A 24,237-nucleotide genomic window follows, 5' to 3' on the forward strand; every position below is an offset into this window, starting at 1 on the left:
AGAACATGTATCTTGGATGAATCTTCGTTGGCATCCCTGCTACAAGCAGCACCAACGCCTATCAGCAGTCGTGAATGTTGAGTCTTGTACACCTGGCATCTCTTAGACCTCAGCTCTGGTGTTGCGCATATGTCTGCTCCTGGTCGCCATCAGCTCACCGCTCAGGACTCTCCGGCACCGCCCAGGGCTTTATGGACGTCGCAGGAGTCCTGTAGTAATCGGCATTGCAGGAGGGCGCCGAGGCAAACCCTACGTCGCAGTCATTTGACGCTCTGGAAATTCCAGGCGAGCCGTTGTCATGCAAAATGGATGCTCATTGCTCAGCGTGCAACAGCCAGCCATCGGCCTGGGGAGGTCGCACATCGGCGTAGCGGTGAGTGTGCTGAACGCTTGAGCATTCACTTCAGTATGCGGGAGTGACTCGAGCGAGAAGTCTTTGTATCATGCTCGTCGGTGTTAGAGGGTATTAAGTGTTTGTTCAGAGCGGAGCTTCGGGGGTGACAATGAAGCAGACCCGCCAAGACTTCCCAAAGTGCAAGTTCAGACGTCACGGACTGAACGTCTACCTTCCACCACAAGACATCCATCTCGACTCATCCGCATCCTCTCGTTCACCGAATCATCACAATGCCACCAAAGGGACGAGGAACTGCCATCGGAGGGCCGCGCCCAGCGCCGAGAGGAGGCTTTGCGCGCGATACATACAACTGGGTTACCAGCGCCGACAACAGGAGCGTGGTCACATCATTGGCATTTTTTGCAGTAAGAATGGATACTGGTGGCATAATCCATGTGATGGAAGCTGACGGGCTGGATAGGGAGGTGTTGCATTTTTGAGCAGTAGCTGGGCTGAGATTCTGCTTCCTCCGTACGGCTTTCACCACGCAAGTATCAGACGTCTCAGCATTGGGCTAATGAAGCGACAGGATCTAAACTTCTATACGACGACGACGGATGCGAGATGTAAAGCTACCGACTTGGGGACGATGTACGATAGGGGTGGTGCATGAGCACGCATGGTGGAAGAGCTGAGTCGCGCGTAGCAGGTTCAGAGAACAGATTTCTTGCCCATGGCATGGTCACAGGGGACAGACACGAGTTTACGCCGTACGCAATGGGCAAAGCATGATCGATGCCATGCGAAGAGCGAGGAAACAAGGTCGAGATGCTACATTCGAGTAATCAACTCTTGGCCTCCTTCATCGCTTCGATTCCAGCAGCCAAATTCAATAACTTGTCTTCACTCAATGGCAGTCCCAAGATCTCCAATCCCACAGGCAATTCTGGATCATCGGGGTACTCATCGTCCTTCGCTGTGCCAATCGGTACCGAAACAGCACTCCACAGCAATTGACTGGCTATGACTGTATTCGTAGGATAATTAAGGCAAGTCCATCTGTGCATCTTGTCAGTGAGAGTCCAGCAAATACTCAGTCATGAGTGGAAATACCTCAGATCCAACAGATCCTGCGTCTTGGGCGCCAGAAGCTGGCAAGTCGGATAGATTATCGCATCAAGTTTGTGCTTTGCGTACAAACTCATAACAGTACGCTGAAAGTGCTGAATCGCGCTGAGAGCTTTACTGAAGTGAGGGCTCTGGAAAGGGTCTTTCGGCCCTTTTGCCAATGCACTGATCAGGTCTAGACACTGATGATACTCTCCTTTCTCTTGCAGATCTTCTATTTTCAGATGCTGAAGGGCGTCGCGAGATGCGAGGAAGCTGTTGATGTCTGATCGAGACCGAAGGACGTACACTGAGGTCTGCTCCTTGAGCTGCTCGAGGTCCGGGATTTCCACGTCGATGAGTTCCACGCCTGATGCTCGGAGTTCCGACAAGGTCTTTTCGAGCGTGAAGTTGATGCCTCTGTGCTCTCCGAATGCTTGACGAAGTACGCCTAGACGTCTCCCCGAGAGTACAGGCTCCTTGATGGCGTTCACAAAAGACCGAGGCTCTGTCTGGTGCTCAAGTGCATTGATCGATGTGAAGTCATCCTTTTCGTCGAAGCCAACAAGGACATCCAGAATTCGGGCAGCATCTTGGACAGTCCGTGTCATGGGCCCAGGAGTATCCTGTGTAGCCACAAGTGACGACATGCCATCTCTGCTAATTCTTCCAGGCGTGACACGCACACCAACAAGACCGCAGAAACTCGCCGGAAGTCGAATACTGCCGCCAGTGTCACCTCCGATCGCCGAAAGAGCGAGACCTGCAGCGACAGCTGTGCCACTACCGCTCGATGAACCACCTGGGTCTCGCGAAGGGTCTATGGGATGTTTCGTCGTTTCGCTCAGCGACGACGTCGAGAACCACGACGCAGCCCAATCCGGCATTGTCGTTTTTGCAAGAATGACAGCACCGGCTTCCTTCAACTTGCGAACCAGAGTTGCATCATGACTTGGAATATGGTCCTTGCAGACCTTGCTACCATATGCTGTAGCAATGCCCGCCGTTTCGATTTGATCTTTCACGACAATTGGCAGCCCGAACAGCGGTCCTCGCTTTTCCTGCGCAAGTTTCTGGTCATTTAGTCAGGTCGACGTCGATGCAGTAACAGTGCAAGTTCCAATGTCTGCAAAAATGGGTGATCTGCAAAACTGGCCACGGCGATCACTCACATCGAGCTGTTGAGCTTCTTCCAAAGCTTTGTGGTTCACGACAGTAACAGCATTCAAGTCTTTGCGGCTCTCAATGATGTCCAAGTACTGTTGCGTGACTTCTTTCACAGTTTTGCCGCCTTGATAAGCCTGTTGTAGCTCGGCCAACGTTTGATATTTTGGCCGCGATCCAGACATGGTAAATGATCTCAATTGCGATGGTGCCCAAGGTGGTTTCGCGCTTCTGCAACAAGGTATTCTGAGAAGGTGAGAATGGAGGCTCTTGTACATGTTTGTGATCACAAGTCCACGGGTTGGTGGAATGCCCACTCTGCGAACACGTTTAGTGGGGTGCTAAAGTTCGCTGGTCACTTTGTTCTGACAGGGAATCCTCCTGTGACGTCGGTTGTGGAGATAAGCCATGCTTTCCAAGTGCTTTTCTTTCATCTGGTTCGGAGTCGTTGCGAATCGTCACGCTGCTGCCGATTTTGCCTAGAGTCTTACACTGTGCGAATGTGCGAGATGTCGGCCCATCATCTGCATGTCAGGCGTACAACGCCGAGTGGGATCAGTATTGTCGTCTGTGCATCGAACAGCATGCGAGCGTCGCATGTGAGCAACGATTGACGTTTTACAAATCTGGCACCACACGAGTTCTTCTACCTGTGAACGCGCACCATCCGCACTGTCAATCATCAGCTTTTCTTTCTCTTGTTACCGAAAGTGGCTTGTGACCATACCTTTGTTTCTGAGCAATTCTCGTCATGCAGAGCACAGTACTCTTCTTTGCACCTTTCACAGCGCCGGATCAGAGCACTCTTGCAATGCGCACAAGTGCGGCCGCAGACCCAACAGTCGCGGTGCACGCCTATATCACTGTGGACGATGTATGATTGCCTTGGGTGCGTTGACGAGTTCTGAGAACGGAGTCAGTGACTTTTGTGAATGGATGCGGTTGTTCTACCCTCGGTCGAAGGCGAGATGTAGGCCATGCGCTGGGTCACAGCTAGGACCATGTCGCAATGTTGTTGAGCAGTGAGATCACACCTATCCCCACATGCCATTACTGCCGGCGCCAGCCATCATTTCACCGACCAGACAGCGTTCAACACAGAGTTTAGAAAATACCTTGACTTGATTGCCATTCGGCGCGTTATTCACAGCCGCCCATCCCTCACGCTCAAGATCCTCCTGCATCTCGAGGTGCTGCATCTCAGTTCGTAGAGAGACTCGCGATGGTGGCTCTTGATAGCAGTTCTCGCACCACCATCTGTTGCATTGTTCGCACCAACGACCACGCAGACAATCTTCGCATCGAAGAATGAGTTGGGGGAATTTGCCATCTTCTTGCGGTTCAGGTCGAATACATCCACGCACTGTCGAGGAGTGTAGTGGGATTGGTGCGAGCAGTGGTAAGGCATCATGTGCGCACTCTCCAAATACTGCAGGTCCTTCTGGGCTGCTGTGACAGTCCTGGCAACCCTCTGGTCCTAAAGCGATGGTAGCAATGGTGGGCTGTAGGAAGTCTTTGCTTGCGACCTTGGTGATGTCGTGCCTTGGCCCTCTGCACAATACGGCGTCGAAGCTGATAAGTTCACGGCACACTTGCAGTGTTTCGGCCCATTCTGAGTAGGGTCGCTTCATTACTCGGCCGTTACAGCCGTACCATCTACTTTCGTCATCGAAGATTTTTGGTATCAGATCATGCTGAGATCTCTGATTCCAATCTGCGCCAATCTGCGCACCAGCACTGCTCATCACCCCTAGAGCCGGCGGATCTGGTTTTGGCGGCTGTTTCGTAGCGGCAGGCGGTATCAATACGTCTCTCTGCCCAAAGAAATAGAGCGCTTTGAGGCGTGGAGTATCGTCAGGCCTTGTTGGCCGCACAATGTACCGCAGAACTTGTTGCAGCTTCGTGATGTTCAATTGCTTCGACTCGCGTAAACTGAGCACGCGCACATGATAGCGGTCCTCGGCGACAATTTCTCTCACCAGGTCGGCAGGCACAGTCAGTCCGTCGAGTATTAGAGTCTGGACGTATTTGAGGATCCTCTTCGAATGCAGACGGCCTAAGATACCGCGCAAAGGGCCTGCATAAAACTCGTCCTCGGTGAGGCTCTCATCCATTCGCTCGGAGCGCCATGAGACGCCGCCAATGTCGATAGGCGAAGTATTGATGATGGCTCGCTTCACACCGGTGATGTCGAGGTACCGCCAAGCTTCGGAGTGATTGTAGAGGATCTCTCGTATGGCCTTGCATGTCACTGCCAACCGAAGGAGTTCCCTCGCAGGGATGTGCGGCGTTACTTGACGAAGCACGACGGCGTTCGAGAGGACGTCCACCAGAGTCATAGGCAGCTTCTTCGCGCTCTCCATGCCCGTTGCACTGTGTTCACGCCGCTGGACAACAGCTGGAGTGGCGATGTGGTAGTGGAACGACGTCGAATAATGTAGGTCGTCATGTTTGTGCAGCTACGGAGGCCGACACATGGAATACTGACATTTTTCGACTCGGCAATAGCGAACGACTTCGCTTGGAATCTCAGTCGTCAACGGCCAATCCGCAGCTGCAGCGACTTTCCGCGCGCCGCCATTCGTTGTACGGCGCCGTACCTGCACGCCGCAGATGTGCATATCGGCTTCGCGACCGTAAAGACATGATTGTGACACTGTCTCACCACCGCAGATGCGGACCTCACGCGATGCTTGGAAGATTGGGCCATCACACTTTCGACCAGAAACCCTGACCTTCATCACGCCACGATACACTGAAGCCGCGAACACAAGATGATACCTGCTGCCCGCTCGGAACTTTTTCGCAACGTAATTCTGCCTTAGCCTGCTGTATCCAGCTTTCTAGCCTGTTCACTATACCTCGACCCACCGCCCGCCAAACTGCCCTAAATGGGAATGATGAACTCTGAATTGCACGAGTTGGCCTCGGAACGGGTCATCACGAACCGCAAGCGTGAATGCCAGCGCAGCATTGCATGGGATGGCCTGGCTCGGCATGTGAATACAGCGTTTGCTCCAGGCAGTTCACCCCAAAATGGCGGGCATCATCCTCGATCAATCTCTCCGCACCAACCTTCTCTGCTCTGCTCTGTTCGCATTGAAAGATGGGCGCACCAAGCGATGATAACCAGACCAATGGCGACAGCGCTTACAAAAAGCCCTCGTCACGCCCGGACTCGGCAATTGACGTGAACGACGACTATGTCCTGACCCGGGACGCTGCGGCTTCTGCAAGATTGAACCTGTCGCACTACATTTGGCAGTCTTCGTGAGTTCAAGGAGCGAGGTCCGTTCCACGAGACGCCCTGACCTCGATGCAGCTTTGGATACAACCTTCATCCGCGCATACAAGATGCCATTCGAGGCAGGGAAAACCTACGGGTGGCAGATATCGGGACAGGCACAGGGTGAGTAGCTATCCGGTCCTGTTGCCAATCATCGGTCGCTCACGATTCCTTTAGAATATGGCTTCTAGATCTGGCATCACATCTCCCTCCTTCCGCCCAGCTTGACGCGATCGACATCTCTTTCGGGCAAATGCCGCCTCGAGAATGGCTGCCTCACAACGTCAATCTCCGTCTCGTCGATGTCTTTCGTCCGCCGACTGAGGATTTGGTCGAGAAGTACGATGTCATCCACATTCGCCATTTTGTCTGCGTTGTGAAGGACAACGATCCTGCGCCACTACTCAAGAACCTGCTGCGAATGCTGAAACCTGGTGGATGGTTGCAATGGGACGAATGGGATGTTCTCAACCGACATTTCACGAAAGTATCAGCGGCTCATGCTCAAAGCAATATCGACAAGCTTGAAGAGGAGTTCGCAAACATGAGACGCTACACCCCTAAACCCGAATGGCCCCCAAGGCTGGACGAGTACTTCTTGGTGCAAAATGTCCAGCAGGTGGCTATGGAAAAGAGGCTATCGAGTGTTGGACATCTAGCCTTTATGCACGATCTGACGCTGCTCGTGTTTCAGGAACTGATCGATGGCGCTGAGCTGAAGGGTCTCATTGATGCGGAAAAGGTGAGGTACCTTCGTGGATTGCTTGGTGGAGCAACGAGAGAAAGCAGGCAAGGTGCTGCATGGAATCTCACCAGGTGTATGGCTGTCGGGCAGAAGCCGGTCACCGAGACACAGGGAGCTTTCATTTTCTGAGAGGTGAATCTCCGGTCGAACTTCGCCCGGCAGATTGCAGCCACACGGACGTGAAGTCGACTACGACCCAACAACTTGGTCAAGCTGTCACAAGAGCGCACCCGGAGTGTAACCTTGACTGAAGCTGTTGTGACCAGACGCGCACATTGGTCGGAAGTGGGAAGACACTAACGGATGGATGTCGATCTGGCGTACAACCACAGCAATGACCATTTGACCGACCCGGCATTTGGGAAGCGCGTGGAGAGACAGCTTCCACTGCGAGGTCTTCTCCGCCAAGAGAATCGGAAGAAATGACAGCGCATAGGAGGTATGCTGCGTGTGGCGATTACCTGTAGATTGTATCGTGTTCGTATCAATATCCAGTCTTTCATATGAAAACGAGAAGTGCTCTCGTTGCGGACGGCGACGTCATCAGCCTCGTCTCGTCTCCCAGCCAATTTCACGCGGTGCACCTCTCTCAACCATCCATGAACATGTGAATGCACGACAACATGCACCAGGTGGCATAATGGCCTCCAGAACACGCCGAAAGTACTCGGAGGATGAGTTCGACGATGATGACGAGCGACCACGGGGCCTGATCGGCGCAGTCAAAGTGCACCGCTCTCATTCACGCTGAATCTGGCTTGCACTGACGCGTGCCAGTCCGTCCTCCTACGGCCCATCCGACCCTTCGTTTCACGCACCGCGCTCCGGGCCTACCTAACGACGTTTCTTATATTCGCGACGACCCTGGTTCTCTTCGCCCTAGCAGTCACTGCCTACGCTCTGTTCTACTGGTCGTACATCCCGCGCATCGGCTTCGAGCGTACGATCCACCTCCAGTTCGATAATGTCTACAAACCGCACGACGAATTACACCGGAACGCCATCACGCGCACAAAAGAGCACCCTTATCCTCATGGAACAGTGAGTCTGACGCCAGACCTGATCGGTGATCAGGGCTACGATGTTGTCGTGGAGCTGGATATGCCGAGGACGATGGACAACAGAGAGGCAGGCAACTTTATGTTGGAAGTGACAATGTACTCTGCTGGAACTGTAGCCGACCAGATCGTTGATGCAGCGAGGTCAGCGGTGTCACCTGACAGCACGAAAGATGGCGCGGGCAGTGTGGTAGCTGTTTCTAGACGGCCAGCGATGGTTCCGTACAGGAGTTGGATAGTGGACGCCATTCAGACCGCGAAGAGTCTGCCGTGGTACTTCTTCAACCTCAGGGAAGAGAAGGACAAATTACGCGTGCCAATATTCGAGAAAGCGGTCTTTGCTAGGGGCTCGGCTGGCTTGCCTGCGACTTTGAGTCTCGAGGTGCAAAGCACGCACCGATTGCAGATCTACAACGCCGTGGCACACTTTCGAGCGCGATTCACAGGCCTCAGGTGGATCATGTACAATCATCGCATAATATCTGCGACGATTTTCATTACAGCCTTCTGGTTCACGGAGCTGATCTTTTTCGCGTTGGCGTGGGGTGTCGTATCCTTCTATATCTCCGGAAAGCAAGAGCCAGGAGACGTGAAGGCAGAGTTGCCGGACGACAAGACAACGGTCAAACGTGAGGAGGAAGACGAATCTAAGCCGGCACTATCTGACACCGAACGCACTTTCCCAACATTGGGTGGCCAAGCGCCATTGCGATATGTCCCTCCTGTGAACGGCATCAAGCAAGAAGAGGAAGACGAAGAGTCAGCTCTGCGCCCGGTGACACCTGCGGCCGAAGCTGATGACGAGGACGAAGATGTCGACTTTTTCGATTCTGGCATTGGGACATCAATGGAATCGAGCAATCCTAGCAGAAGAGATAGCATACGTAGAAGGCGAGGCAGGCTTAATGAGAGACCTGACGCGGATAAAGCGTAGTAGGAGGCTTTCGAGTACATATTCAACTCTGAGGATAGCAGTCGGATGCGGCAGCACAGCACGATAAAGTGAAGCATTCGCAGTGGTTTGATGTGCAATGAGTGCGATTGCTCGAGGGTGGGACTCAATATAAAGGTCCATAAACACCTACGAAGCGCGTTCAACGCGTTCTGTGGTGCCTTCCATGAGTATGAGTAGTTCGCATGATCTATTTATGTTGTTCGCCTGCCGCAAGGGGCCTCGCTTCAGTGCTCAAAGCACTCTTGTCGACATCTCTCCATCTCACTTTCGCGCCTACACTCCATCATCTACTCCACTCCTTTGACATGTCTCGATGGAGCAATGGACGGCGCCGCACATGTGGCAGCGACTACGAGAACCTGAATGCATTCAGGCATCACTTGCCACGCAGGGTGCATCACGCCAAAGCTTCATCATGAACCGCTGGAAGCCATGGAGTCTGGCGGCCTATGACAAGACCACATCCATAGCCCTTGACTTGCCGGCTCCACGGATCAGATCTACGTCTTCAGTCGAATTCGGGAAGACCCTGATTTTGGGCTGATAACTACCTTGTCACTGCTGTCGAAACACTGGTGAAGAAGCACTGATCAGCGGTGGATGTCTGGTTGAATTCGTCGCGAATTCAAGGTCGTTCGCGTTCACTTCCCATCAAGGCATTTGTATCGACGTTCCAAGCAATGGCTAGCGATGGACGGCGCGTTCCTTCAGCAGGGCTAATCGTGCTTCAAAGACGAGTACAGAAGTGATCGGCGTACGCGCGGAGAAGTTCGGCAGCCGTGATTGGAGCTCGCGCACCTTGCAAAGTGGATGAAGAAGACCCGAGTCCTTGGAGCACTTCATCTCGAGACTCGGCACCGAGATTCATATGCTGTGCATGCCCACTATACTGTACCGAATCGTATTCTAACGGTATGGTCCTGGGGGAAGAAGCACTGCGTACTCACGGGGAACGGCCGGTCAGGAACTGCCGGCATGGCCTAGACTCACACGTTCGGCCGAGCTGATTTCACTATGGACACGACACAGAAGAGAGACAACCACACCCCATCGTGTTCGGTATGTCAGAGAAGGAAGGTCAAGTGTGATCGCGTATATCCCTGCGCTGCCTGTAAGACGGATCATTGGCATACGCCACGCCTCAGCCACCGGAAGCCGTGTTGACTTCTATTTGATGCTTATAGGCACGAAATCTGGACTGGAATGTGTATTTCCTGAACCTGTAAGTCTTTCCACGTGTCTCAGTAGATCGTTGATGCAGTCGCACTGATACAGTCCTTGCGGAAAGGGCACGCACGGCAAAAGAAAGCGGCGCAACACCGGACACCAGACAGCAACGCAGGATGGATTAACCAATTCTCGACCTTCTTATACCGACCGAGCAACCACAACTGCCACCGTAGGGTCTTTCAGGGAGCCAGCGAATGATATTTCATCACCAGCATCGACGAGCTCGCAAGGCGCAGGCACTTCCACGGCACGTCTAGTGTCGGAAGGTGGTGGCTATCGCTATGTCAACAATCACCTATGGAATGCCATTTCCACTGACCCTCACGCTTCGAATGGCACTCCGACGGTCAGCCCAGAGGATGCCAAACCGAGTCCTGGTGGACGATCAGGGTATGTAGCTCTAGCTTTGCAGCGCATCCTTTGGTAGCCATTTGCCATATGAAATTGTACTGACCAGATGAAGGCATGGCATATACGAAGAGCCAACAAGGCCAGAAGATGCCAGCACCGGAAGAAACTTGATCTTCGGTGGCAATGGTCCCGGTCACCCGGGCTCCTTTCAAGCACCCGCGAGCCAAATCGTTTTCTTGTGGCAAGCCTTCCAGGGCAATGTCGACCCAGTCATGAAGATATCTCACGCGCCAAGCGTTCAAAACATCGTACTCGGCCAGATCGGCAACCAAGTGCTGCCTCCTAACGAACAAGCTCTTGTGTATGCCATCTACATGATAGCTGTTGTCTCGCTCACTAACGAGCAGTGCGGCGAATCCTTGGGCGAATCGCGGAACGGGCTACTTCAAAAGTACAGGGCAGCTACAGAGGCTGCGTTATCAGCTGCTGGGTTCATCACAAGCACCGACATTATGGTCCTGCAAGCTTTGATCTATTATCTGAGTGCATTGCGTAGTGTCGGTGAGATCCAGCTTGTGTGGTCGCTTCTTGGAATTGCCATCCGAATCGCGGGAACGCTTGGCCTGGCCCGTGATGGCACTTCTCTGGGTCTGTCACCGTTCGATACGGAGATGCGCAGACGGCTCTGGTGGGGTCTTGTGTACTTCGACGGGCGTATGGCGGAACTAGTAGGTCAGGACGGAGATCTCATGGGCAGCAGCTTCGACGCTGGTGCCCCTTCGAACTTGAACGATAGCGATCTCTTTCCAACCATGACTCGCCTGCCAGATGCTCGGCGCGGTCCATCAGATGCTTGTTATCTCCAAGCACGTGTGCTCAGCATTACTGTTGCTCGCAGCCTCCAGAGCATAACCGGCCCTTCTGGAACCTGGCATAGATTGCACGATGCTAGTATGCCCACAGCAGAGAAGCTAGAGATCATGCGACGGATTGAGCAACGCTATAGTGAGGAGATTCTGGAGCCATGTGACCCGACCGTACCGTTACAATGGCTCAGCATCAATACTGCAAAGACTTTTTCGACTAAGTTGCGTTTGATTTCAAAGATCCCGATCGTAGATCTGGACAAAGACTGGGAGGACGCTGATGGTTTCTCGGAGAATGCATTCATCCTCAGTATGGATCTTCTTCAGATTCAGCTGAACCTTTGGTGTGAGCCATCGGTCCAGCCTTGGAGGTGGCATTGGCAAGCACATTTCCAATGGTATGCTTTGGTGACTCTGCTTCGACAAACGAGGCTACGTCGTTCTGGCCGAGGGGCTTCGCGAGCGTGGACGCTGATTCGAAAGGTCTTCGATATCATAATCCCTAGTCTGGAGACCGGTCCGAAGAAAAGCCTGTTACTCGAAGGAATTCACTCTTTGCTCAATGCCGCAAAGCGACAACAAGAGCTTCCTGACCAGAAATCGCTTTCATCAAATAGCGATCAGAAATTGCCCTTGATGACTGGCCACCCGGTGCAGTCTCCAGCTCCAGCTTTCACACCGACAAATGGCCATGGCACCCACCCTCCCGCATTCCCGCCTCACTCGCATAGCATGCCAATGCCAGGAACGGCTATGCATCAGCAGATGCCTCCTCCTGGCATGTTTGGGCAGCCCTTCATCGATAATTTCGAAGATCCTGTGCTCGGTGGGCTGGATTTGACGGCCATAGACTGGGTTGAATTCGACCGACTGGCATCAGAACTTTCGCAGCAGTGACGAACGACAGTGTTATGCGAGAGCCAGACTCCATGGACTGGGACCGACAGAGGACACATATATCTTTCGAATCCGACTCGGTGCCGAAACACTTGGTCGTGGACGAAGTGCGCACGCACGTGACCTGGTATCCGAACTCAGTGAAGGTCGGATGGAGGAGCCGAAAGGGAAAGGATGTCTCATCGCAAGACACGTGGTATGATATCGTACCAAATATGGCATTCGGGTCAGTCTTTGGCCTGCCGGCCGCAACATCAACCTGTGTGCCCGACGGCTTGGCATTTTCAGGCCTTGTACTGTCTCCCGAAAGACGATGTAACACGAGGATCTACGCGTGCTTATATCAAGCTTATAAGGAGACCCTCATCGTTGTCAGGACCTTTTCGATATCACGTAAACCTCCGCCCGAGATCCAGGGAGCCACTCACGCATCTGGTTCAGTGTATAACGCTGTACCAACAATGCCCCTGTTCGAAGAGAAGTTGGGCAATGGCCAAGGGTCGAGCATCGACAACGCTTTCGATCAATCCAAGAATACTCAGGATGAGGTCGAATGTGCGCCGCCAACTGGGATCAATGTCCTCGTCGTAGGAGCTGGAGTCGGCGGTCTTGCCACGGCGCTTGAATGTGTCCGCAAAGGACATTCTGTCTGCGTCGTGGAGCGATCCCTGTCTGCAAGTGCGGGAGGTCAGTCTGCGCTTCCAGTTCGCCCTTTTCTTGCATGCTGACTCTGCAAAGGCGACATGTTCACTATCGGCGCAAATGCTCTGCGACTTCTGGACAACTACCCGGCCATGAAGCGAGAATATGATGAGATTGCCATCCACAATCTGTGGCTGAGGTATCGAAAATGGACTGGAGAAGATCTTGGAGATCCATTTCCTTTCGGTGGCGGAGCGAAAGGAGCAGAGGAGAATAAGCATGCGAAGAAGCCACCTATGACCACTGTCCTCAGGCCATTGTTTCACAAGATGCTATATAATCAACTCGAACGATTCGGGATCAAAATTCGCTTCGGTATGAATGTCAGAGAGTTCTACGAGGACGTAGATCGTGGATTTGGCGGCGTTGTCACAGAGACTGGCGAGAGGATCGAAGCTGATATTGTCATTGCCGCGGATGGCTTGCATTCGAAATCACATTCGCTCGTGTCCAAGGATGCTCCGGAGGCGAAACCAACAGGCCGCACCATTTTCCGATGTGCGTTTCCTCTCGACATTGCCGAAGCAGACCCTCTCGTGGCCCAGACATTCGGACGGCTCAACGGCAAAGACCCGTTGATGCAAGTCTGGCTTGGTCCGGAGACTCATGCTGTTGTACTGGCATATGTGGACAAACATAGTAAAAATGGGCGCCTCTGTTTCGGAGTGACTTTCCGCGAGGAAGAGAGCGAGAATCGAAAGGAGACCTGGAACGATACTGTTCCATCTGAAGAGGTTCTGGCCGTTATGGACCGGCTTCCAGGCTGGAGTGGAGCCATGAAACAGCTTTTGCGCGTCACTCCTCCGAAGCACATCGTAGCATGGCCTTTGAACCCTCGCAACCCCACGGCGCAGTGGTACTCACCCGGTGCTCGTGTGCTGCAAGTTGGCGATTCCGCACACAGCTTCCTCCCAACTTCAGGCAATGGGGCCACACAGGCTATAGAGGATGCCATAACGATCGCCGCCTGCCTCGCGCACGCCGGCAAAGATCAAATCTCAACCGCAGTGAAAGTACACAATCTCCTTCGCGCCGACCGCGTCTCCTGCGCGCAGCTGCTCGGCTATGTCAACGCCGCCCGTGTGCAGAAGACGGACTTTGAGAAGGTCGGGAAAGACCCTAGCAAGGTGCAACATAAGACGCCAAAGTGGCTTTGGGCACTTGATCCTGAGGCTTATGCTAATGACAATTATTCCAAAGCTGCGAAGAGCCTGGAGAATGGGGCACCAGAGTTCAAGAACACGAATATACCTGAAGGCTACACGCCGAAACCTTGGACGATTGATGAGGTTGAAGAGTCACAAAAGGCTGGCCAGCCAATTGAGCTTGAGGGCGACTGGAGTTGATCAGACAAGCTGCCATGTGTTATGACAAGTTCAACTGTTGTCGAGCCGAATGAAAGTACAACACAATTGAACAGCCATCTCTGTTTGTTCTGTCATCACCATGCAAATTCGCCATGCGTCGTCTATATACCGGTTGCGCGCACACTACATGCACTGCTCAAGAATCGTCTTCTAATTCGAGTTCCAGATCAGAAAAGCTGACCTCGATCCCCTTCTCATCATCCTCGCCTTCTTCCGGCGTAGGCTTTGCCGCGTAGACACCTACCCAGATATCCTCTTCATCTCGGCCCTCCATGAACGCCCACTTAATCTCTCTCATGGGCTAATTCGACAAGTCAGTAAGATCGGCCACTCAGGGTTACAACAACAAAACATAGAAAAGAAGAGCTGGAAAAACTCACCTTCAACTTCTCCTCCCCTTCCTGCCTCGCATAAACCCACAACGTCTTCTCCTTCTTCTCAATCTTAAACCTCGCCTTCTGATGATACTCCTGACTCATCGGCGCCAAAGACCAATCACTGAACCTGTCCGTCCCGACAATTCCCAACACAGAACTCAATTCGAAGAATTCAATTCCGGCTTTGACCCATTTGCTCGGACGGACAGGGTTCTGGGGCTCTTCGTCTTCGGCTTTTTTGATCTCATTCTCTGTGGCTTTGGGAGTTGCAGAAGATGGAAAGGCGAGGACGAGACCGCCTTGGTCGTATTGTGTGTGCCAGGGTGCGTAGACTGTCACGGAGATGGATTTGAAGGATTTGGCGGCGAGCTTCTGATATAGAGTGGGGGCGTTGAAGACGTCGTCTGTGTCAGAGCGGCGCCAGATGTCGGTCTTTGGTGGAGCGGTGATGGTGAAAGACTCAGTTGTTGGATCTTCTTTAGGAGTCGAAGCTCCATTTATGGCGGACCACTTGGAGGGTGGCATGATGATTGGTTTTTGGTCTTGCTACGGTGGTGACTAAGGTTCGTGGACCCGAAGTCGTTCCTGCGTCTTCTATATTGGTGTCGTGAGCTGGAGACGATTCTGCAGTGATTGCTTATTGCGCTGCGAGGCTCTACTTATATGTGTCGCTCTTCATGCGGCTTTATCTATGGGATGATGTCGATCGATAGGCGTCGAACGCGGCACTAACCTGACGACATGGGCTGCATAAAGTAAAGCCGCTGCGGAGGGGGCGAATTAGGATGTGTCCGAAAAGTGGGTCCTGAGAGCGCTCCTTCCTACCTCGGTAGCACGATCACGAGACAGCTCCCAAGTGAAGAGCGGCAGGTACAAATGCAGTATGCTAAAGACGTGGCACGCTGTGGACAGGGTGGTAGTCTGAAACTGGATTTTCCGCAGTAAGCATGCGGACTTGCATTTAAAAACACCTCACACCGCTCGCGCCAAAGCCTTTCCGCTTTCCCCGACCCTGCACGTGCTGGGCAGCGCGGATCAATCACTGACGATGAGCGGCGCAAGAACCTGACTGACAGCAGAGGTGAAGCTCATTTCTCCGACTGCATATGCTCTTCCCAGGACTTGAGTGCCATTTCGATGGCCCCGGACAGGCCTTCAGCTCGAGGGACAGTGTCTTCTCGGAAGCCCATGTGGCTAGTTCGCCATGATAACCAAGACTGAGCCTTTGCACCCTCGGCGGCTGCAAACAACCCTACTGAAATATCGACCATAAACTTTCTGTCGTCTGCCATATAGAAGCAAGTCGCTGCGCAAGTGTTGCAGAAATAACGATGGCAGCCTGGAGAGGAGGTGTACTTCTTGAGCTTCTCAATGCCAACCTCGAACTTGAACGGTACCTTACCTTCCTTGTCCAGAAAGATGTCCATGGAAGGCACGAAAGCCCAGAAAGTGGCTTCCATGCCGGACGCAAGACGGCAGGAATCGCATCCGCACAGGCCAGCTGGGAACTTGGTGTGGTCCTCGTGAAGCCAGTACTGCTCAATGCTGTCTGGAGCATCTGCTTCCGTAATATCACTCGCAGATGACTTATCCGGCCAGACTTTCTTGACAATGACCGATCTGGACGAGGGGTGATCGACATAGAACTCCACCCCACCACACTTGCAGTATGCATGTAGCTTGTCCGGGGAGTTATTCGAGAGGGTGCTTCCAGAGCTGGACTGCCAGTACACAGGGAGCTGATCCTTGCCCTCGCCAAATCGACCTGGCCAGCGATCCAGTTTTTTGCCGTGGACCTCCAGTAACATGTCCGCAAAGCCGCCGTCTAGAGTATCGCTGAGGAACTCATGGCCCTGCCAATCAATGTGCTTGTCGATATCGTCAAGAGTGCCAGTGGTAGCGTCCCAGGTGACCTAGAATTGCATGAGTCAATGAATGCTTGAAGGTCGCCGAGATTTCATGTCGAGCTTGTGATGCCCAGCTATGGGTGTGATATCAAGGATTTGACGCACCTTGCTATCGGGATCCTCCGCGTCCTCTACGCAGCGCGCCATCATTTGACAACCACATGTCGGACAATGATATTGAATTATGCGCTTCGAGAACTGAAAGCCCTTGAGCTTATCCACGAGGGATTTTGCAGGTTCGTAATATGCTGGGAGAAAGGTCACTGTGAGGCACAAAGAGCCCGTCATATGTCGACAGGAGTCGCAGTGGCACATGTAGCCTTTGAGAGGCAAATCGGCCTTGCGGATGCTGATCTCATGGGAGATGTTGCCACAAATGCAGGAAGCTTCGAAGGTATGAGTCTCGTCCGCCATGATTCCAATGGAGAGTTGAAGGTCTTGACGTTGTCATAGAAGTCTTATGCTTCATCTGAGCACATGTTTATATATGGGCGATTGCCGCGCATTCGCATTCAAGCCCCGCGCTTGGCTGTTACACAAAAGCGGCAAGTGTAAGGCGCGTGCCAGGCTGCAGCGACGATGGCTGCAACCATATTGAGACGCGTCGAGAAATCATCACGACGCGTGCACAAGTGGAAGAAATGAAGTGAAGAGTGAAGGGTCAGACGAATGTGGTGAACACGACCACAATGGCCTGCCAAGACGTACCTGCCGAATTTCACCCGACGATGATGATGACAGAATCCGGCGCGACTTCTTTTCTGATTTCGCGACTTGCACATCCAGCGCATACACTGCAGCCACCCCTTCTCGCCCTGCGATCGCATCGGAACTACCGCCTGATTGTTTCGAGCTTGCGTGGGCTCTAGCGTGTGCGCACACCGTTGCGCCTTCTACCCTTTCCAACGCAGGACTCGACCGACAGAAACAGAAACGATGGGCGATTCTTACCATCCGCCGCGCTATCGCGACAATCGATACTCCGATCGATACTCTCCACCACCGCGTCGCGATCACTATGATAGTTATCGCGACGACCACCACCGAGACAGCGGTTACAGCTTCCGCGGCGCCAGCGAACGAACGGACAGCTACCGTCCGCCACGCAGCGACTTCACATTTGAAGCAGCAGGACCACCCGCACCCCGCTTCCCGCCAGCTCCGCGCGATCACAAACCGCCCTCACGACCACGCCAGGACTTCAGAAGAGGCCGCGGAGGACGTGGAGGCGGACGTGGTGGCCGGGGAGGTCGCCCATTTGTTCCAAAGCCGGCGCATAAACGTGCAATTCTAGGCTTCACTGAAACAGATGAGGCGCCCGAAGAGATGTTCGGGACCTCAGAGCACGCCAAATTTCGGGACACTGACTCTAGTGACGACGAAGACGAGGAAGACGATGGTGCCGACGATGAGCATGCACGTAAGCGCGTCAAGACTACAGACGATGCTGAGCAGCCCGCCCGTCCACAGTGGTCGAATCCCGACCCGTATTCAGTCCTGCCTCCTACAGATGTGGTGACGACTGCTAAGAAGGACATCGTGCAGACCATACGGAAGCGCAAAGCTGAGGTGGCTGCAAGCGAAGCGGCAGCAGCCAATTCGATCAAAGACAATGCAGATTTCATTTCCTTCAACTTCGATGATGATGAGCCAAAAGAAGAGTCGGAAGCCGCAAGCGATTCCTCAGAGGGCGATGACGAGGACTTTATTGGCGCCCCGCCCCCGCCTCCACCACAGGACTTTGTGATGCCTACCGATGAAGAGCTTGTACAGAACTATGCGAATGCGGGCGCCGGACGCGGTAAGAGAAAGCGAGGGCTCGAGCAAACGCTCCCATCAAGCGCCGGCACTATCGTGGACGAGTGGCTGCCTGATGGCTCCGATATGACGCCGTGGTTGACATCGGATGGTGGTTTTCAGTCCAATGTTGGTTTGCAGTAAGTCATCGCGGGTGTCCCGCACGCCGATTCTGGCATTTGGGGCATTAGGAGCTGACCCGGTTTCAAGCAGATTGCACAAGGAAATCATTGATTTCTCCCACTACGTCGCCCCACGTCCGTACGAGCAGAAAGCACGACGCGACCTCATCGACCGCATCGAGCGTGTTGTACGCCGCGCTCCAGATGGCGCAGACGTCCAAATCCGATCATTTGGCTCATTTGCCTCAGACCTCTATTTGCCCACTGCGGACATGGATCTTGTAGCAGTATCACGGAGCTACCTGTCTGGGACGCGTCCGGTATTCTGCCAGACCAATACCAAGATGTAAGTATTTGTGTTGTTTGAGCTCCCCCATTTCCTCAACAAAGGCTAACGCGTATAATTTTAGGTTCAAGCTGGCGGCGCTCCTGAAAAGATACAATATTCCCAAAGACGACATGGTGACTGTCATCACGAAAGCAAAGGTCCCAATTCTCAAATTTGTCGATGCCAAGACCGGCATCAAAGTGGACATCTCTTTCGAGAATGATTCCGGTCTCAAGGCTTTGCCGACCTTCAGCGCATGGAAGGAACGCTTCCGCCATATGCCCGTTCTCGTAATGATCATCAAACAGTTTCTTATCATGAGAGGCCTCAATGAAGTGTTCTTGGGTGGGATCGGTGGCTTCACCATCATCTGTCTGGTCACGAGCATGCTGCAGCATATGCCCGAGACAGATCTCGAAAGCGACGAGCTCGGTTATGGCGAGCTTCTGCAAAAGTTCTTCGATCTCTACGGCAACAAATTCGACATCGAGAATACTGGCATCATGATGGAACCCGCCAGACGTTTCAGAAAGGGTATCGATCACGTCTTGTGCAAGATCAATTACGATACTCTCACGATTGTGGACCCAAATCGCCCAGAAAACGATATCTCAGGCGGCTCCCGACACATCGACAAGGTGTTCAAGTGTTTCCGCGGCGCCTACAACGAGATTCAGAAACGCCTCAACGATGTCCGGACTGGAAAGGTCAAATCACGCAGCATCCTTGGCTGCATTCTAGGTGGCAACTACTCCTCGTTCGAAGCACAGCGTAGCCTGCTCCATGCTCTTGATTCGCAGCGATCGACTGGTGTGCCTCCAGCACCGCCGCCACGTTCGTACCCCAGCTACCCACAATATCCGACGCAACCACTGCCAGCTCGGCCGCCACCACCAGCTCGGCCGACTTACCCGCCGCCGCCACAGCTGGCATCACAATCTGGGTACGCATCTCAACCGTATGGTCCAACAGCTGCCGGGGACTGGTCCTCGGGTACACAACAGTACGAGTCAGCTCTTCCGCCTGTTGTAAACCGCTTCGGCTCTCGACGGTAGAAGACAACTTATGGAAAGGAGGCTGACTGCTGTATAGTGCGACACGCTCGAAGGGGAAAAAGCAGGCAGAAGCTACAGCAGCAGCACCGCCGGTAGCTCAAGCCAACGGCAACACCACCGCCAAAGCTAAGAAACCGAAGTGGACCAAAGCACAAAGGAAAGCAGCAGCGGCGGCTGCAGCTCAAGCAGAGGGGGCAGGGGCAACGAGCAGGTGAGTTGTTCGCCGATCCCTCGTTCAGATACGTTCAAGATCTGATATGTTTGCAGCTCGAATGCGCTCCCGACGCAAAAGGCGAGTACAAATCCGACGGAGAACGCGAGCACGAAGAAACAAAAGAAAAAGGCGAAGAAGGTAATGGAGCCCAAGCTGTCCAAGAATGACAAGCCCGGTCGCAAAGCGCTTAGGGAGCGCAAAGTTGCGACCCGGGCAGCCAAGAAAGCTGCCAACGGCACCGGACCCAGCGGCCCTTGATTGTTCGTGTATGAGTGACGGGAAAGGTAACGACCGGTAATGTGGCATTTTCGTAGAAGCGGCGCTCATGCTGCACAGATGATACCCCTGTACTACTACTAGTTGACTTTTGCACAGGCAGGCGGCACCGACAGTAAACAATTCCTTCGTTGAACTCGCTCGCTCGCTTCCGTGTCCCGCACGCGGGGACTTTTCTCATTGCATATTGGCCGTTAGGCTGGTGTGCAGAGAGGAAGAGGAACGCACGCGACGCGACGCGTGGTGTTAGCGTGGACCTTCACTGTGGCAGCAACGGGCGGTGGGCGTTCTCGTTGGCGATGCTCGAGGAGAGGGCAGCTCTCGCAACAGCGCGCAACACTCGTCGAAGAAGTGAAGTCGCCAGCTGCTGTTCGTGCTTGCCGCCCGGGTTCACAGTTTCCAAAGGCAGTCAGCACGGCCGTTGCCGAGCACGCGCGCGCTGGCTGGCGCTGGCGCTGGCGCTGGCCAGAAGTGAAGTGAGCTCGATACGCATTTGCACTTGCTTCAACGTCACTCGTCACCAGCTTCATCCATTTCAGAGCTTGACTGCCGCAACACCACTGCGCCGACACCTCGCGGTGTCGCAGCGCCTTCATCCGAGCCATTATGGCTTCGTCAGACTCCAAGGTACTTCCCGGCATTCTCGTCTCTATTCCAACGATACTGAAATGTACAGCGGCGCGACGTCGATCAAAACGATATCAAAAACAATCAGGCGAAAGAGCCCATTTTCTGCTTCCTCGACCTCCCTCCGGAACTTCAGCTGAATATCATCGGGTATGCCGTCACGATGGAGCAGCCAGTCAGTATTACCATTGGGGCGTTGTGGAGTCTCAGCCGCGAGTCAAGCTTGCTCAGAGCTCCCGACCGAATGCAACCAGCGATCACGTATGTCAATCGCAGCATCCGAGTCGACTCTCTCAAGATGTATTACAAGAACAACAGTTTCGTTGGAATCTTCTGTAGCTGGTGGGGTTGCCGGGACGGTGAGGTGATCTTAAAGTGGCTCGAAGCAATTGGTGAACAGAATCGACGTTACGTGCACGACTTTACTGTTCTCGATGACGAATGTTTTGAGTGCTTGCAAGACCTCAAGGTCGAAGTTCAAAGAATGCAAGGAAGAATGAGTAGTCCTATGCGGGAGTATGAATTTCCAACCTGCAAGGTCACATTTGCGAAAATGGAATGAGTTGCACGTAAGTATTACTCCTTGCGAATGTACAGAAGTGCTGCTGACGACAGACCAGATTGCTCAGCTGCAGTTCCAGCGCTGCAACCTTATGAATGAGCATTACTCCCGCGGATCTCTCCCATCCCGAGCCTCCATTTCAGCAGCATAGTGCTCATCGCTCTCCAGATCAAACGGCAGCGGCTGAGTGATGGGCAAGATTGGTGCACCGACCTCCTCAAGTTGCTTCAGTCGCATCGCGGTTAAAGGATGAGATCGATTGATCGAGTAAACCTTGATACGATGGCACGAAGACGTGACATGGAGGTCGAAGTTCCTGTAGCGTTAAGAGTCAGCTTCCGATCAGCATCAGTAACACATTCAGATGCAACTTACCAGGCACTCCTCACGTAGGTCGGCTGTGTGTTCAACGCATTGTCCCACGTCCTGCAGCAGAATTCCAGCCATCCTTCTGCATCCACTGGCATCTCAATCCACCACGTCCTCATTCCATAATAGAACTTCTTACTCAGATTCTCGAACGGCACTTCATACCACACGCTGCCTCCATCAGCACTTACTTCCACCCTCTCAGGCCAATGACCTCCCGTTCCACCCGAGTACGCCCAACCGGTCAACTTGATCTTGCCATCATGCACAATCTGATCCATATCCACGGGAGTCATAATCGCGCTCGAAACCGGCATGTCTTGGATCGAGAAACCGTTCGAGTACAAGACATTCTGCTTACCCAACTGTGGCGTGTAGTAAAGATACTCTTTCTTCTGTACGGGCGCCTGACTTGGTCCTTTGATCGCTCGAATCTTATACAGCCACTTACAGCTCCTCGCACCAATGTACCCAAAGACGACCGTCCGCAAAGGATAGCCGTGAATGCGAGGAAGTGGTTCGCCATTCATTTCCCACGCGAGCATGACTTCGTCGAATTTGACTTTTCGGTAAGGGACCGAAACGACATAGTTGTAGACTTTACCTTTCTTGAAATAGGTATCTGCGCCGAAGAATTCGAGGTGGATATCGTTCGTCTCGTCTTCATCGTCGTCATTGGATTTTTTGAGGCCGCCGCAGTAGTCGATTACATCTTTGAGGTAGACTCCGCCCCAGCGGGCATTGCCGATTGCGCCTTCGCCCCAGGGAGCGTTGATGAGTTCGTCGCCGTCACCCGGGTATTGGTTGATTTGTTCGATGCGGCGCGTTCCGGAGCATTGAAGAGCCACCACGTGGGATCGCTTCTTGAAGAGTTTTTCATTTTGCAGGTCGGCTAGGGTGAGCTTTTTGGGGTTGTTGACAAGGCCTTCGATTTCGAAATCGTAGGCTGAGATATCGATTTCGGGGATCCCTCCGTGGTTTCGGACGAAGAAGTCTTTATTGGGTGTGATTTCTGTTTCGACCAGGCGTTTGCGAGGTGGTTCGCCGTTAAATGGAAACTGAAGCACCGTGATCATATCGGCACTTTTCTCTTGTTGGACGTATTTCCAGCTGATGGCGGGAATGTCTTGTAGTGATGGTCCGCACGCATAGTGGTACTGCTTCCAGCGTACACCTTCTAGGATCGGATTTGTGTTCGGAAGAGGAGCGAATTGGAACTCCGGAGGCGAAGGGAACTTGTACTGGGCCATAACGCGTTCACATTCCTTCCGTTTTTCAGGGTACTTCTCCCATTCGACATAGCCTTTCCAGCCTTCACGTTCTTCGGCGAAGTGGGGAGTCTCTGTCTTGTAGAAGGGAAAGTCATCGATGGACCCAGAATTGGGCAGTACCACCTTGGTCGTCATATCGCACTTGGTACTTGGTTGGCTAGAGATTGCACTCTGTGATGAGTCTGGGAGGGTCATGGTAGCTTTGGTCTGCTGTCTAGCAGAAGCGGTAGACGACGAATGCCAATCTAGATTTGGCGAAGCAGGAAAGTAGTATACTAACTTACCGTCCGGCCTGCATGCGGCAGCACTACGACGCAATCATGTCCGTCTCCGCATAGCTTCAACGCAGTGGTACATCATGATGAGCACAAGATAGCAAATGGCAGCCGAACGCATGAACTCCGGCTTGTGGTGAAGGTATAGGCTTCTGTGCCAAGTTTCGATCAAGCATCAAAAAGCATGGATCGAAGCGACTGACGTCCAGTGAGATCGCGTAGAGAGCCATAAGCGGGTCTTGAGGGTTTAATGTCATAGCGTTGTCATCGTCGTGCGCGTCTTCATAAGCGATTTGCAGTGGTCGGCAACAACGCGGAAGTGCACAGCAGTCGGCAGTCGTTCGACGGTGTACGCGCCCGTTTCAGTGATGCATCCGCCCTGTATACCGGTAGTACGGGCTGAGGCAATTCGCCGCCCATTGAGATTCCGAAAGAAAGTCCTCGTGTTGATGTTGTTTTGAGCGCTGAAGAGTGCCGTGAGCACCTGCTCTACCGGCAGAAATAAAAGTGGAGCGCATCGGACTCGGAATCAAGAACATCATCGAAGCCACGCTCCACCCATCTTTCGTCGTAGACATCTAAATCGCTGACCATGATACTACGATCGCGAACAACAGTAGCTGCTCTCCGCCTCGCAACACGAAGCTATGCGACGAAGCACGAACCCCGTCAGGTCCTTAACGCAGAAGTCATAGCCCGACTCCAGCAACAGGAGCAAGCCATTGCGAACCGACAACGAAATCTGCCACCGCCGGGCTCCGACAAATACTTTTACTTGACGGCGATTGGACTTATACTAGCGACTCCGCCGATTATTTACTACTGGTGGCAGCATCGGGCAGAGCACATGGGAAAGAAGAAAGAGGATATGCTTAAGCAGATCGAGATTAAGCGCAAGGAGTTCTTGGAGAGTCAGCGATGAGGAGTACGGCTTCTGCTGAAACATGTATGCAACAAGAATAGGGATCACAACGTCGCTGAGGTCGGCCCTC

At 53.2% G+C, this 24,237-nt stretch overlaps 12 protein-coding genes across 13 annotated transcripts; 7 read left to right on the forward strand and 5 right to left on the reverse strand.

Annotated features, from left to right (window-relative positions):
- Positions 1–1,182: 1,182 nt before the first annotated feature.
- On the reverse strand, positions 1,183–2,886 carry CKM354_000115400 (uncharacterized protein; the record flags this gene model as incomplete). The annotated part of the gene is made up of 3 exons (XM_044796269.1): positions 1,183–1,396; positions 1,451–2,517; positions 2,617–2,886. The coding sequence occupies 3 exons, from the start codon at positions 2,884–2,886 to the stop codon at positions 1,183–1,185; spliced, it is 1,551 nt and encodes a 516-aa protein (XP_044652204.1).
- Positions 2,887–3,642: 756 nt separating this feature from the next.
- Positions 3,643–4,971, reverse strand: CKM354_000115500 (uncharacterized protein; the record flags this gene model as incomplete). The annotated part of the gene is made up of 1 exon (XM_044796270.1): positions 3,643–4,971. The coding sequence occupies one exon, from the start codon at positions 4,969–4,971 to the stop codon at positions 3,643–3,645; it is 1,329 nt and encodes a 442-aa protein (XP_044652205.1).
- Positions 4,972–5,714: 743 nt separating this feature from the next.
- Positions 5,715–6,768, forward strand: CKM354_000115600 (uncharacterized protein; the record flags this gene model as incomplete). Its single annotated transcript, XM_044796271.1, has 3 exons — positions 5,715–5,878; positions 5,931–6,017; positions 6,072–6,768. 3 exons carry the CDS (start codon positions 5,715–5,717, stop codon positions 6,766–6,768), a joined length of 948 nt encoding a protein of 315 aa, XP_044652206.1.
- A 511-nt stretch (positions 6,769–7,279) lies between these two features.
- Positions 7,280–8,631, forward strand: CKM354_000115700 (uncharacterized protein; the record flags this gene model as incomplete). Its single annotated transcript, XM_044796272.1, has 2 exons — positions 7,280–7,366; positions 7,417–8,631. 2 exons carry the CDS (start codon positions 7,280–7,282, stop codon positions 8,629–8,631), a joined length of 1,302 nt encoding a protein of 433 aa, XP_044652207.1.
- Positions 8,632–9,666: 1,035 nt separating this feature from the next.
- On the forward strand, positions 9,667–11,996 carry CKM354_000115800 (uncharacterized protein; the record flags this gene model as incomplete). The annotated part of the gene is made up of 4 exons (XM_044796273.1): positions 9,667–9,763; positions 9,837–9,874; positions 9,941–10,272; positions 10,346–11,996. The coding sequence occupies 4 exons, from the start codon at positions 9,667–9,669 to the stop codon at positions 11,994–11,996; spliced, it is 2,118 nt and encodes a 705-aa protein (XP_044652208.1).
- A 461-nt stretch (positions 11,997–12,457) lies between these two features.
- On the forward strand, positions 12,458–14,044 carry CKM354_000115900 (uncharacterized protein; the record flags this gene model as incomplete). The annotated part of the gene is made up of 2 exons (XM_044796274.1): positions 12,458–12,683; positions 12,735–14,044. The coding sequence occupies 2 exons, from the start codon at positions 12,458–12,460 to the stop codon at positions 14,042–14,044; spliced, it is 1,536 nt and encodes a 511-aa protein (XP_044652209.1).
- Positions 14,045–14,201: 157 nt separating this feature from the next.
- Positions 14,202–14,967, reverse strand: CKM354_000116000 (uncharacterized protein; the record flags this gene model as incomplete). The annotated part of the gene is made up of 2 exons (XM_044796275.1): positions 14,202–14,366; positions 14,446–14,967. 2 exons carry the CDS (start codon positions 14,965–14,967, stop codon positions 14,202–14,204), a joined length of 687 nt encoding a protein of 228 aa, XP_044652210.1.
- A 563-nt stretch (positions 14,968–15,530) lies between these two features.
- On the reverse strand, positions 15,531–16,763 carry CKM354_000116100 (uncharacterized protein; the record flags this gene model as incomplete). The annotated part of the gene is made up of 2 exons (XM_044796276.1): positions 15,531–16,355; positions 16,455–16,763. The coding sequence occupies 2 exons, from the start codon at positions 16,761–16,763 to the stop codon at positions 15,531–15,533; spliced, it is 1,134 nt and encodes a 377-aa protein (XP_044652211.1).
- A 522-nt stretch (positions 16,764–17,285) lies between these two features.
- CKM354_000116200 (uncharacterized protein) lies at positions 17,286–20,123 on the forward strand (the record flags this gene model as incomplete). 2 transcript variants are annotated; one of them, XM_044796278.1, is made up of 5 exons in its annotated part: positions 17,286–18,286; positions 18,360–18,614; positions 18,679–19,599; positions 19,689–19,862; positions 19,919–20,123. In XM_044796278.1, 5 exons carry the CDS (start codon positions 17,286–17,288, stop codon positions 20,121–20,123), a joined length of 2,556 nt encoding a protein of 851 aa, XP_044652213.1. The 2 variants fall into 2 exon arrangements, with proteins under 2 accessions (XP_044652213.1, XP_044652212.1); XM_044796277.1 differs by having other exon boundaries at positions 18,679–19,539.
- Positions 20,124–20,747: 624 nt separating this feature from the next.
- On the forward strand, positions 20,748–21,330 carry CKM354_000116300 (uncharacterized protein; the record flags this gene model as incomplete). The annotated part of the gene is made up of 2 exons (XM_044796279.1): positions 20,748–20,768; positions 20,818–21,330. The coding sequence occupies 2 exons, from the start codon at positions 20,748–20,750 to the stop codon at positions 21,328–21,330; spliced, it is 534 nt and encodes a 177-aa protein (XP_044652214.1).
- Positions 21,331–21,432: 102 nt separating this feature from the next.
- CKM354_000116400 (uncharacterized protein) lies at positions 21,433–23,165 on the reverse strand (the record flags this gene model as incomplete). The annotated part of the gene is made up of 2 exons (XM_044796280.1): positions 21,433–21,646; positions 21,706–23,165. The coding sequence occupies 2 exons, from the start codon at positions 23,163–23,165 to the stop codon at positions 21,433–21,435; spliced, it is 1,674 nt and encodes a 557-aa protein (XP_044652215.1).
- A 672-nt stretch (positions 23,166–23,837) lies between these two features.
- Positions 23,838–24,167, forward strand: CKM354_000116500 (uncharacterized protein; the record flags this gene model as incomplete). Its single annotated transcript, XM_044796281.1, has 1 exon — positions 23,838–24,167. One exon carries the CDS (start codon positions 23,838–23,840, stop codon positions 24,165–24,167), a length of 330 nt encoding a protein of 109 aa, XP_044652216.1.
- Positions 24,168–24,237: the final 70 nt, after the last annotated feature.

This window comes from Cercospora kikuchii (assembly GCF_019650295.1).
Source record: "Cercospora kikuchii DNA, contig_00001, whole genome shotgun sequence".
In the NCBI taxonomy this organism is placed as follows: domain Eukaryota; kingdom Fungi; phylum Ascomycota; class Dothideomycetes; order Mycosphaerellales; family Mycosphaerellaceae; genus Cercospora; species Cercospora kikuchii.